At 34.9% G+C, this 12947-nt stretch overlaps 1 protein-coding gene across 2 annotated transcripts in view; it reads right to left on the minus strand.

The window, feature by feature from the left end:
* AFF3 (ALF transcription elongation factor 3) overlaps positions 1–12947 on the minus strand; it is a 679787-nt gene that overhangs the window by 20911 nt on the left and 645929 nt on the right. For both annotated transcript variants that reach the window (XM_074213791.1, XM_074213792.1), the window contains exons 15-16: positions 12690–12753; positions 1618–1754 (exon numbers count right to left, since the gene is read on the minus strand). In XM_074213791.1, the coding sequence (XP_074069892.1) occupies positions 1618–1754; positions 12690–12753 (201 nt within the window). The remainder of the gene's footprint in view (positions 1–1617; positions 1755–12689; positions 12754–12947) is intronic.

Below are 12947 nucleotides of genomic sequence, written 5' to 3' on the forward strand. Positions count from 1 at the left end.
CCAAGTTCTAATTTTGCCTCAGATCTTAATACCTATGTGACCTTGAGCAAATCACTTAATTTCTCTCAGCCTTACTTTCCTCATCTGTAGGACAATAAAATCACTTACCTCATAGAACTATTGTGAAATCAGATAATATATAAAGCATTTTGCAAACTTTATATTATATTATTATTATTATTGTTACAAATTATTCATTATACCATGCACGTGATACTGGCTGCAATCTAGAAAGGAATGTAAAGAATTCTGGAAGGAGTTTATTCCTGAAAACTGTCATAATTTTGAGACCATTCTGATGTTCTGCTTTTGCAGTTTTGTGCCATGGAAGCAGCAGGATGGTCTAGAATCACTAAAATAGCAGAGTGCTTAGATTATAAAATATATTAAATTTTTTTTTGAAAGCTGGGAAGTACCATCCCACTCAATTACATAGTCTTTGGAGATTACATATTCTAATATTGAAATGGAAATCATGAAGGCTGAAAGTATTTACAGAATACAGTATATAAATACTGTTGATAACATATTCCCCCTCTGTAGGGGGAAAATGTTGTAGTGGGAAGAACACTAGTCCTAGGCTTCCCATTTACCAACAGTGTGAGTCACAGATTCTATGTGGGCTTCAGTCTCCTAATTTGTAAAGTGAGAGATTTGGATTAGGGAGTAGGGAGAGAGGACCTCTAAGGTCCTTTTGAGGGCTAAAAGATTTATTATTCTAAAATGAATATAGAAATACACACACACACACACACACACACACACACACACACACACACATATATACACACACACACACACACACACACACACACACACACGAACATAGATGGAGACTGAATAAGGATATGGTCAGTATTAAATCACAAATAACACTGACAAAGTGTATCTGAACTTTTCACTAAATTTTAGAAAGTTACCAGTATTAGAAGTCACTAATTTCTAAGAAGCAGTACTTAAAACTAGGACCAAAAACATAAAAAGGTTCAAGAATTTTGATCAGTTAAGTGATTATAGGTCTACTAAAATTGTAAAGGAAAAATTAAAACTGTATCTTTTGACAAAAGGATCATGGAAGAAACCCATGATTTTTCACAGCATTTTCGTATGATCATTAGGGAAAAATGGTACAGGGTAGACTACAATTGATTCAGTATGAGGATACTTTTTCCATCTTCTCACTGTATCTCAACTTTGGCTAAGGGTATGGGGGGACATTAAAGAAAGGAAATTTAAATTTTAGGCTTTCACTGAGATTTCTGAGCTGAAATGATTTGAGTACATTATGACAGTAAGATGTGATGTTATGGCTATAATATATTTAGGAACAGGACAATAGTGGTCACTATCTTTTCCTATGGCTTCCATCAGGGTCTACTAATGGTAGTCATTTAGAGATGAATTGTAGCATATCCCTATTGTCATTTGTTCCACTTCCAAGTTACTTAATCCCAGTTGTTCTCATTAGCACCCATTAAGAAATATTACTTTTTTGTACCAAACATTATTTTCTGCAGTGTGGCTGATGTTACAGTGCTAGTGTTTTTGTTCATCTCATATACAATCAAATAAGAAATATAAGGAAGTGATTCTTGCTTTCTATTTCTAATTCCTTACCTGATGAGTTCTACTGTTTCTGAGTACATTGTATAGGGAGATTTAGATTCCATTGGGCCTTGCTCCATTGCATTTCCACATTCAATAAATGACAGGGCTGCCTCAGCATAATTCAAAGCTTTTCCAAATTTTTCCACCTAAGCAGAATAAAAACATGGTCTCCCTTAAGATCAGTTTTAAAACAAACAGTCTCACAATATTTTATGTGCTTTATTGAGATACCTAGCTTATTGAGTTTCAAAAGTCCTGTTAATGAGGCTGAGAGAAAGCAACACTAAATTCAAAGTGATAGCCTATCACAAAACAAAACTGCTAATAAATGGGGTAAATCTTGGCACTACCTAAGCCCCAAACCAAACTCAACACAAATAAAAATCACTATATTTTAGGCTTTTTAATTTGAATCACACTATTCATCAAAATCAGTTCTTTAGGGAAGTACACAAAATTTACCAGCTTATTTTCACTACTCTGGCAGCATAATCCATACGGTGCATATGTAAAATAAATATTATGCATAGTAAAATGAATTCCAGCAACATTCTTTGCTACAGATGTTCCATAAATTGTGACTGGCTTTAGTTAATGAGCAAATGGTTATATGCAGAGTTGTACCTCACCCTTGTAACAGGTGGCAATTATTTAGTATTCATAATTCAACAGCAAATTCAATTTGACAAAAGATTTATTAAGCATCTAATATGTGCAAGAAGATCTACTGAATCTAGCTGGCCTTAGCCATACTTCCCATTATATTCAGGACTCCTTACCATCTGCTATTCTAAGAAACTTTTATTCTACTTCTTGCAAACCTGATTTCCCCCTTTTTCATTGGGAATCATAATCAAATCTATTCTGATATTGCAAAGGGAAGGGGAGTCACTAAACTCTCTGAGGGCTCCATGTACCACTATCACTTACCAAACCAAAATATCCCTTCTTGTCCAACATTCCCCTATATTTGTTGTCTTTTCCTATGAGAGTATAAGCTCCTTGAGGGCAAGAAATGTATTGTTTAATTAGTAATTTCTGTGAGTGGCATATTGTAAATACTTAATAAATGATTTTTCATTGATTCATTCATTCCAGGTACTTTTTTCCTAGATCCTTAGAGATAAAGGTTGATATGATATAGACCCTGCTCTTGAGGAACTTTTATGAAGAGCAGGTGTTTAAGTAAAACATGTACACAGTGAATTCTGCGGAAAAGATGCCAGAGAAGACACAAATTTGTGAATTTTGGAGGTGATAAAAAATGTACAGAAAAGGATAAGATCACCAAGAAAGATAGGGAAGAGAAAAAGTAATAAAGACAGGGTTTTAGAAGAAAACTACATTAAAAGGTTGGGAGGAAAAGGATGAAGCAACAAAGGAGACAGAAAAATATCAGAGAAAAAGAAATATAACTATTAGAGAGCAGCATCAGAGAAACCAAAAGAAGAAATGAAAGAGAAAGTAGACAAAAGAATCAAATTCTGTAGGTTAAAGATGGGGACAGAGGTGAATTATTGGCAGCACAATGAGCATAGACTGTTTTCATAGGAGTTTGTCCACAGAAATGAGTGAAGAGTGACTTCAGGTAGGCAAAAGGTTCTTTAGGATGAGGAAGCAAGAGTTTATAGGGACATGGGATCATAGGATCATCTATTTAGACCTGGAAGTGACCTCAGCAGCCAGAAAGTACAATCACAGAGTCTAACACCTCTATTCTGAAGAAATCAAAGCCCAGAGAGGTTAAAGGCACAGAAGTTGAATGACTTTCTCGTCACAAGCTCATTAAATAGCTGAAGCAAGATTAGAAGTTAGGATGTATTAGAACTTTGATTCTGTGACAGAAGATTGATAGAGCAAGATCATAGAAAAGATGGGTGGAGGTGTTTTCACTCATTCAAAGACTCTGGGGACATATTTCCAAATTGCATTTACAGTCTGACTAGGTCAACATACATACAGCTCTATCAAGTGTGTACCTGTTTTCTGTCAGTCTTTATAAAAATTGCTCTTTTTCGCTTTTATCATTTTTTGCCAGTCTAATCAAAACTTGAGAATTATTTTGATGTGCTTTTCTTTAATTGTAGTGTCTTTTTATATATGGATATTAATAGCTTAGATTTATTCCTAAGAAATGCTTTCTCAAATCTTCTGACCATTAGTTAATTGCATATACTTGAATCAGTTTCTTTATATATCTTGAAGTCAGTCCTTTATCAGAGAAATTTGCTACAAAGATTTTTCCCTTCTAATTTTAATATTAAATTTAATATTTAATATTGGTTTTGTTTGTACAAAACCTTTTAATTTTGTGTATTGAAAATTAATCATTTTATCTTCTAAGATATTCTTTTTTCTGATAATGAACTTCTCCCCTATTGATAGTTGCAAAAGGTATTTTCTTTAATACTCCTCTAATACATTTTTGATAAAATAATTTTATGCTTTAGATCATATACCATTTGGAGCTCATTGTGGAATGTGGTTTGAGACCTTGGTATAAACTGAAATTCTGTCAGATTGCTATTCAGTTTTTCCTAGAAATTTTTTTCAAAGAGTTAAGTCTGTACCAGAATAGTAATGGTCCTTAGGTCACACTGTTACAATGTTTGATGGGGACAGAATCTTTTTCTATTTTTTTTTTTGGCTAGTACCAAATAATTTGCAAGATTATTGCTTTGTAAGATAATTTGAGATCTGGTATTTGCGATATCTGTTTTCTTCCAACTTGATCCCAGTATTTCCCTTGATATTCTTGAATTTATGTTTGTTGTTCCAAACAAATTCTGTTATTTGGCATTGAAGAAAATATTTTTTGGTACTTGTCTTACTGGGGCCCAACCATGAGCTATTAATACTTTCCTACATAATGAGCTCTTACTGGGATTTGTTGGTAATATACTGAAAGGCTGATTTTTTTTGTGAACTTATTTTATATCCTATTATTGTGATTAGGTTAACTGTTTCAATTAAAGAACATACTGTGCACAAAAAGCATAAAAAGTGCTTAATAAATGCTTGTTGCTTATCTTCCTTTTAGTTGACTCTATGTGGACTATCATATCTTTTGAAAAAAGTGCTAATTTTGTTTCCTTTTTGCATACACTTATATTTTTATTTTTTTTTCTTTTTGTCTAATTGCTTAAGCTAAAATTTCTAATACCATGTTAAATAATAATGGTCATAATGCACATCATTGCTTTACTCCTGACCTGATTGAAAAGGTTATCTAGTTTATCTTCAATATATAATATTTGACCTATAATATTGCTTTTTGTTTTAAGAAAACATTTATCACATTAAGGGCAAAGTTCACTTATTACCAGACTATTAGAGTGGTGTTTTTTTGTTAATAGAAACGAGTGCTGAATTTTGTCAAGTTTTTTCTTAATCTAACAATGTGATTTTAATTTTTGTTCTTTTTCTTATTATTTTTATTAATATTGAATAAATCTTGTATTCCTGGTTTAAATTTTAACCTAATCATAAAGTACAATAATTATGTATTCAGTTATTTCTTTGCTAATATGTTACTTAATATTTTTATTTTGATATTCATTAGAGATACTAGGCTAAAGTGAGTCATTTTACCCTTCCTCTCACCCCCTCATCTTGACTCTTCCTGATATGGGTAACAACTATATTTATGTCATAGTAGGAATTTGGTAGGATTCATTTTTTTCATGTTCTTAAAGCCTTTGATATAAGATGTTTTGTAAAAATAACTTGTTCTTTTTGGAGTCTTAGGTCTTTTTTTCCCTTTGGAAATTTCTTCTGAGAATGCATTTGTGTTTTTTTCCCTGAGATTGTATTACTTAAATTCTCTATTTTTAGTATGATTTATCTGTTTATTTTATATTTTCATAACTATTCACATAGTTCATTTAAACTGTTAATTATATTGGCATATAATTGGTAAAGTTATTTCTAAATAATTTCTTTTATTCTTTTACAAATTGTGATTTCTCTTTTAGCATTTCTGACACTGGCAATTTGATTTCCCTTTATGTTTATTAATTCACTGTTTGACTTTATCTTTATTAATATTTTCTTTGATTTTCAGAATTTATCTTTCAAAGTACAATTTGATTTAAAAATTTTTTGATTTTCTGTTCTTTTAAGTTACTTATCTAAGTTTGATCTTTCTTTTTTAATGAGCAATATGATTGGTCACATAAACTTTACCCTGAGAACGCCTTCAGATATAGCCCCCAAACTCTGCTACCTTACTGGTTCATTTTCTATGATTTGTTATTTGATCTGTACATTTTTTAGTTATTTAGTTTCTAATTAATTTTGATTCTTTCTTCCTTTATTGAATATAATTTTTATTACATTTTGGTCAATAAAATGTTTCATAATTCTGTATTTCTGCATATTTGTGATGTTTTAATGCCCTAATAAATGGTAAATTTTTGCAAAAATACTGTGTGTAGAGGAGAAATGTGTATCTTCTTTCAATTCTAAATTCAGTAATCATCAGAGAGCTATTACAGCTAATTTTTGTAAAATCCTATTTAGATCCTTGACTTGTTTCTAGTTGTTCTTTTTTGCTTACTTATCTAACTCTGGAAGAGGTCCTTTATGTCCTCTATTTCATACTCTGAATAGTTTGTTGATTTCCTACTCCTTTTTCCTTCTGCTCACTCAGATTCACCTCATAGATTTTTTAATCCTTTTTTCCCTTGAATTCTATTATCTTCACTCTAATATGGAGTTTATTTTGCTTATGATTAACAATCCATTTATTCTACCCTCTCCCTTGAACCCAACTTTTTTCTCTTTGATACCTCATTTCTCTGTTGAGCTGATTTTTTTTTTAAACTCTTAGTGTGTTTGAGTGTTTGTTTATATACAGGTATGTGTTCTTATTCTTTTGTGCTAACTTTTTTTTGCTTGGTTCAAAAGAAAATGAGATTCTTATGATGTCAACTTCCTTGAAACCTTCCTTCACATTTGTATAGTTTTTTCATACACCTAAATTACATAATAAAATAGTAAATTCCTCCCTTCTGTAATATAACCCTTTCCCTCTCCTCATTATATCTGAAGATCATCAAAAAGCAGACCAAAGTCATTCTAGCTCTGTTAGTCTCATTTTGTTCTATGGATCTTGAAAACATTAAAGTTCAGAAGGGATAATTGTTTCTTGTCCCTCTTAGGAGTTAAACACTTCCTCATCATAGATAATCTCTTTCAATTGCTCCTTTATAGTTTCCCTTCTGGAATAATATATTTTCCAAGCTCTCCTGTTCTTTTAATATTAGGTACTAAATCTTGTGTGATTCTGCCTTTGATTCCTTGGTATTTGAGCTCTTTCTTTCTGGTTGTTTCAAATTTTTTTTCCTCTTTAACTTGAAAGCTCTGGGTTTTGGTTACAGCATTCCTGGGAGTTTTTATTTTGTATTTCTTCTAGGATGTGAATGATGGATTTTTTCAATTTTCACTTTGTTTTTTGGTTCTAAGAATTCTAGGCCATCATTTATGGTTTCTTGTAATAAGATATAAAAATATTTTTGGGGGTCATGTTTTCCTGGTTGTTTGATGATTCTAAGATGGTGTTTGACCATTTTTCTTTATCAGTTGTTTTTGATAGGCTGTTTTTTCCTCTTTTGACTTTGTTTCAATATTGCTTGCTTTATAGAATAATTTAATTCTGTATGGATCATCCCATAAAGAAATTTTCAGGAAGCCAGTTATTTGGGTAAGATTTTGTGCCTATTTACTGAGCTGTTTATTCTTCCAATTATTTCTTCTAGAACTCTCATTTAATTTTTATCTTTTTTAACTCTTATCACTTTCAGGAATTCTATTAGACTCATGACAAATCATACCTTTATCTCAGATTCTGCTCACAATGGCTGTGGAGTTATTCGTTCTTTCAGTTGTGTGTACTGAATGCTGCTGGATGAATAAAAGGCTTTCTTGGAATTTTGTTCCTTAACAATTTGTTAACACCAGGTTTTAATTACTCCTGAACATCTGCATAGGAGAGTGGGTCCCTGCCTGATCTCTAGTTTTATTTGTGGTTCTATTGCTTTTCTTTATTGGCATCAACTATGTATAAAGTGCTTGGTAGGTCCTAGCTCACTTGAATATTTTTTTAAACAAGCATTTATTAGGTGCCCACTATGTACCAGATCACATTGCAAAGCATTCTACACATATCTTGTTTTTATCCTCCTAACAACCCTAGGAACCAAATGCTATTATTAATTTTTCCTATTTTACAGCTGAGGAAACTCTGGCAGACAGTAATTAAGTGTATTAAACCAGATTTAAACTTGGGGCTGACTGACTCTTAAGTCCAGGGCTAGAAGGCTGGTGTGCCCTTTAATTATCTCCAAGTGCTGAGTTCTACAAGACTGCTAGAGGTGGCTCAGGATGGAAGAACTTTGTTCTCCCAGTATTCACTGGAGTACTCTGATCTTCTTTCAGGAATGCTCTTTTCTTTTTTTTTAATTTATTTTTTTATTCTCATTTTGTACAAATGTTTTTTTTACATTAATAAAATATTCTTGTTTACAAGTAAACAAAATACCCCTCCTCCTCCCCCATGAATATACATAGACTTGTTTGGGCGAAAAAAGTAAAGGGGAGAGGAAAACAATTAAAATAAAAAAGTAATAATAGTACTAATTGTAGGTATGGCCAGGTGGTGCAATGGAGGAAGCAACAGCTCTGGAGCCCCGAGCACCCGAGTCCACATCCAGCCTCGTAAACCCAACAATCACCCAGCCGTGTGACATGCAAGCCACCCGTTCCCCACTGCCCTGCAAAAACCAAAAAAAACAAAAAAAAAACAAAAAAAAAAAAGAAAGAAATAAAGAAAGAAAGAAAAAAAAGACCCCAAATAAAATAAAATAGTAATAATAGTAGGGGTGGCTGGGTGATAGACAGAGCATTGGCTCTTGGGCCAGGAGCACCTGGGTCCAAATCCGGCCCCAGACACCCAAAGATCACCCCGCTATGTGGCCCCAGACAGGCCATCCAGCCCTACTTGCCCTGCACCCTCCCCCAAATAATCATAACAAAAAATGTGCTTGAGTCTTTGTTCCAACACCAACAACTCTGTCATGGGTGGATCTCATTCTTTATGATAATTCCATCACAAAAGTTATTTGCCATTGCTGATCACAACTCCCTCCTTTCTTATTTCTCCACTACCATGTACTCTATTTTCTCTCTCCTTTCACTATGACTCTGCTGTAGGGTAGCTGAGTGGTGCGGCAGACAGATCCCTGGTCCCGGGGCCAAGAAGCCCTGAGCCCCCATACCACCCCTTAGGCCCAGAATCCACCTGGCCCTGTGGTCCTGGGCAGGCCTTCCATTCCCAGCCCCTTGCAAGAAGTAAGAAAGAAAACGTGTTATATCTGGCCACTCTACCCCCATGGTCCATCCTCTCCTCCTTTATTCACATCCCCACCCCTTCCCCCTGCTCCCCCCCTCCTTCTTACTCCAGATGTCTATACCCCATTGAGTATATTTGCTGTTTCCTCTCCTAGCCATCTCTGATGAGAGCAAAGTTTCCCCTCATTCCCCCTTGCCTCCCCCCTTCCGTATCATTGCAATAGCTCATTGTAATAAAAAAAAAATCTTATATGAAATATCTTGGACTATTTCCCCTCTCCTTTTTCTTTCTCCCATTTCATTTCCCTTTTTTTCTATTGACTCCATTTTTACACCATATTTTATCTTCGAATTCAGCTTTCTCCTGTGCTTCAACTATAAAAGCTCTCTCTACCTGCTCTATTAACTGAGAAGGTTCATATAAGTATTATCAGTGTTATTTTTCTATGCAGGAATACATGCAGTTCATCCTCATTAAGTCCCTCATATTTCCCCACTCTCCTCCAATCTCCATGCTTCACCTGAGTCCTGTATCTGAAGATCAAACCTTCTGTTCAGCTCTGGCCATTCCAAAAGGAACCTTTGAAATTCCCCTGGTTCATTGAAAGTCCATCTTTTTCCCTGGAAGAGGACATTCAGCCTTGCTGGGTAGGTCATGCTTGGCTGCATTCTAAGCTCTTTTGCCTTCTGGTATATTGTATTCCAAGCCCTACGAGCTTCCAATGTAGCTGCTGCTAAGTCCTGTGTGATCCTGACTGCAGCTCCACGATATTTGAACTGTGTCCTTCTGGCTGCTTGTAATATTTTCTCTTTGACTTGGGAGTTCTGGAACTTGGCTATAATATTCCTAGGGGTTGGTTTTTTGGGATCTCTTTCTCTGGGGGATCAGTGGATTCTCTCCATTTCTATTTTGCCCTCTGCTTCTAGAATATCAGGGCAATTTTCCTGTAGTAATTCTTTGAAAAATGATGTCAAGGCTGTTTTCCTGATCATGACTTTCAGGTATTCCAATAATTTTTAAATTATCTTTCCTAAGTCTGTTTTCCATATCAGTTGTTTTTTCAATGAGATATTTCACATTCTCTTCTAATTTTTCATTTTTTTTGGTTTTGAAGTATTGATTCCTGATTTCTGTTAAATTCATCAATCTCCCTGAATTCTACTCTTCTTATCTCTTTTTCCATCTGGCCAATTTTGCTTTTTAAAGCATTCTTCTCCTCAATAACTTTTTGAACTGTTCTATCCATTTGACCTAAGCTGGTTTTTAGTATGCTATTTTCTTCAGCATTTTTTTGGATTTCCTTGACTAAGCTGCTGACTTCATTTTCATGTTTTTCCTGCATCTCTCTCCTTTCTTTTCCCAGTTTTTCTTCCAACTCCCTCATATGATTTTCAAAGTCTTTTTTGAGCTCTATCATAGCCTGAGCCCAATTTCTGTTTTTCTTGGAGTCTTTAGATGCAGGAGCTTGTGCTTCCTCATCTTCAGACTGAGTATTTTGGTCCTTCTTGGGCTCATTTGCAAAATATTTCTCAATAGTCTTCTTTTTGTTTCTCTGCTTGCTCATTTTCCCAGCCTGGGCCCGGTTTGGGGTGTTTCTTGAGCTTTTGGGACACTCCCACAAGGGTCTCAGTGTGTGAGGTTCTGTCCTCCCTCCTGGTCTGTGAATGACCATAAGCGCCCCCCTCTGCCAAGGGGCTGATGTGGGGGGGGGGGCTGCTGTTCTATGGGGGGGCCTAGACTGTGGTCAGGATCTGAATGTGGTCAGAGTCCTGTTCCAGGGGCAGAGGACAGAGCTCTGCAGTCTCTCTGCACTCCCCTCCCTCAGCTCAATGGGCTCATGCCCTGGGGGCTCCTGCTTACCGGCTCCGCCTGCTTCTGTTTCCTAGATCAGGGCTGGGGAAAGACCATGCTGCTGGCTGTGTGCCCTGAGGGCTGGGCTCCACGTGCTCGCTGTGGCAGAGGTCCCCTGCTGTTCCCCCACTTTGTGCTGGGTGTTCCTGGGGTGCAGCTCAGGAGACTCCCCCGCTGCTGTGAGCTGAGACCCCCAGCGCCCTGGGGCTGCCTCTGGGAGGCAGAGGTTCTTTGGCTCTGGTGGGCCACCCCTCTGGCGGGCCGCCTCTCCAACCCGGGGAGCAGAGCCTTTCTGCTCTTTTCCAGGTTACCTTGAGTAGGAGAACTGCCTCACTGTTAGAAAGTTTTGTCAAAGTTTTTATCTTGATTGGACTACCTCTCAGTTTCCTTCTAACTTGAAAATTCTGTCATCTTCTCTTACATCTAACTTGACCTCAATTTAGACTAAGCTCTTTTAGGCAGGCATCAAAACTCTTATTTTGTGCCTCCTCCCATACCATCACAGTGTCTATAAAATACAGTGCTCTACAATCCACATAATTAATAAAATAACTATTGACTGACAAGGATGTAGCAATAATGAAGGTTGAAATATCAATAGTAATATACACAACAGGTTTTTTTTTTTGAAAACCTTTGTTGAAACTATGGCAAATTTCCACTCTATGGACTTTCTTTAAAATTTTTTTTTGACTTGTGAAGGAAAATGCTATCCATATCCAGAGAAAAAACACTATGTATACCTAAAGTATACCATTTTCACTTTTTAAAACTTGTTTTATTTTTTTTCTCATGGTTTTTTTCCCTTTTAGTCCTGATTCTTCTTTCACTACATAATGAAATATGTTAAACATGATCATACATGTATAATCTAGATTACTATCTGTCATTGGAGGCAGGGAGAAAAAGGAGAGAGGTAGAAAAATGTAAAACTCAAAAGCTTACAAAATATGAAAGTTGAAAACTATCTTTGCTTGTAAATGAAAAATGAAATAACATTAAAAAATTTTTTAAAACTCTTTTGGTTTTGCATTATATAAATGTCTTAAGGACTCTGACGTTGCTGAGAAAAAACAACAGTGGTATTGTAGAAAAAAGGCCATTTTGGTTGAAGAACTATGAACTAAGAGGGCAGGGTGGTAGTGGAAGATTCCATTTAGAAAAAGGCTTTATATATACCTTACTTAAAAAACTTAAGTAAATGAATCTGAAGTTCTTCACTATGGGGTATCAGCCAAATTCTTGAAATTATTTATTTTGTTTAAATAAATGATATTGATGATGATGATTTTGATGTCCTATCTGCATTACAGCTATTTCACCATTTATAGTAATTCAAATATGTCCTTCCTTTGGGCAGATAAATGTAAACAGTACAAAAGTTTTCTCGTAAAAGAATTTGGTCCTAGGACTTCTTGTGTGATCCTATGAGCAAGTCTTTTAACCTCTCTGAGATTGTTTTCTCATCTCTAAAATGTAAAAGTAGGATTAGAAAATCTTTAAGATTCCAAACAGTTCTAAATTCTATTGCCTTATGATAAACTAGCAATACAGAAAAACAGAAACATTAATTAAAACTTTTTTTTTTTAAAGAAAAAACTTCCACTACCTACTGCTCTGATGGCAGTAGCTACTAATTAAGCCTTAGGAACAAACTGAAATATTCATTTATCCAGGGCTCTCTCCCAGTCAGATGTTATTGGCTGAAGTCATAGTTTATTGGGCTATGAGCACTTGATTATATAAACATTTCTTAATTTAACAAACCCAGCCATCCTTGTAATAGATTTTATAATTACCCGGCTATATTGCACTGATGATGAAGTTTCAGTACAAAAATAATTCAGAAGAATGTTATCTGCAAAGAAAATAGCCTTACCATTGCATCTGCTTTATGTTTCATCCGTTTAGCTTCTTGCATAAAATAATCTGCACTACGTGGCCTACAAAAAGAGAATAATATTACATTTTATTATTTTTGAAATATACAAGTTTTAAAAAGATATTCTTTCCCTTCATACAAACCTGCTGATAAAAATTTCACTTTCAAATTACTACCTATATGTATTGTAGTATTTATTGTTATTTTCATTCTTTAAAATTAGTGATTCAAAGTAGTAAAATAGGCTGATATTCT

This window comes from Macrotis lagotis, chromosome 1, assembly GCF_037893015.1.
Source record: "Macrotis lagotis isolate mMagLag1 chromosome 1, bilby.v1.9.chrom.fasta, whole genome shotgun sequence".
Taxonomy (NCBI): domain Eukaryota; kingdom Metazoa; phylum Chordata; class Mammalia; order Peramelemorphia; family Peramelidae; genus Macrotis; species Macrotis lagotis.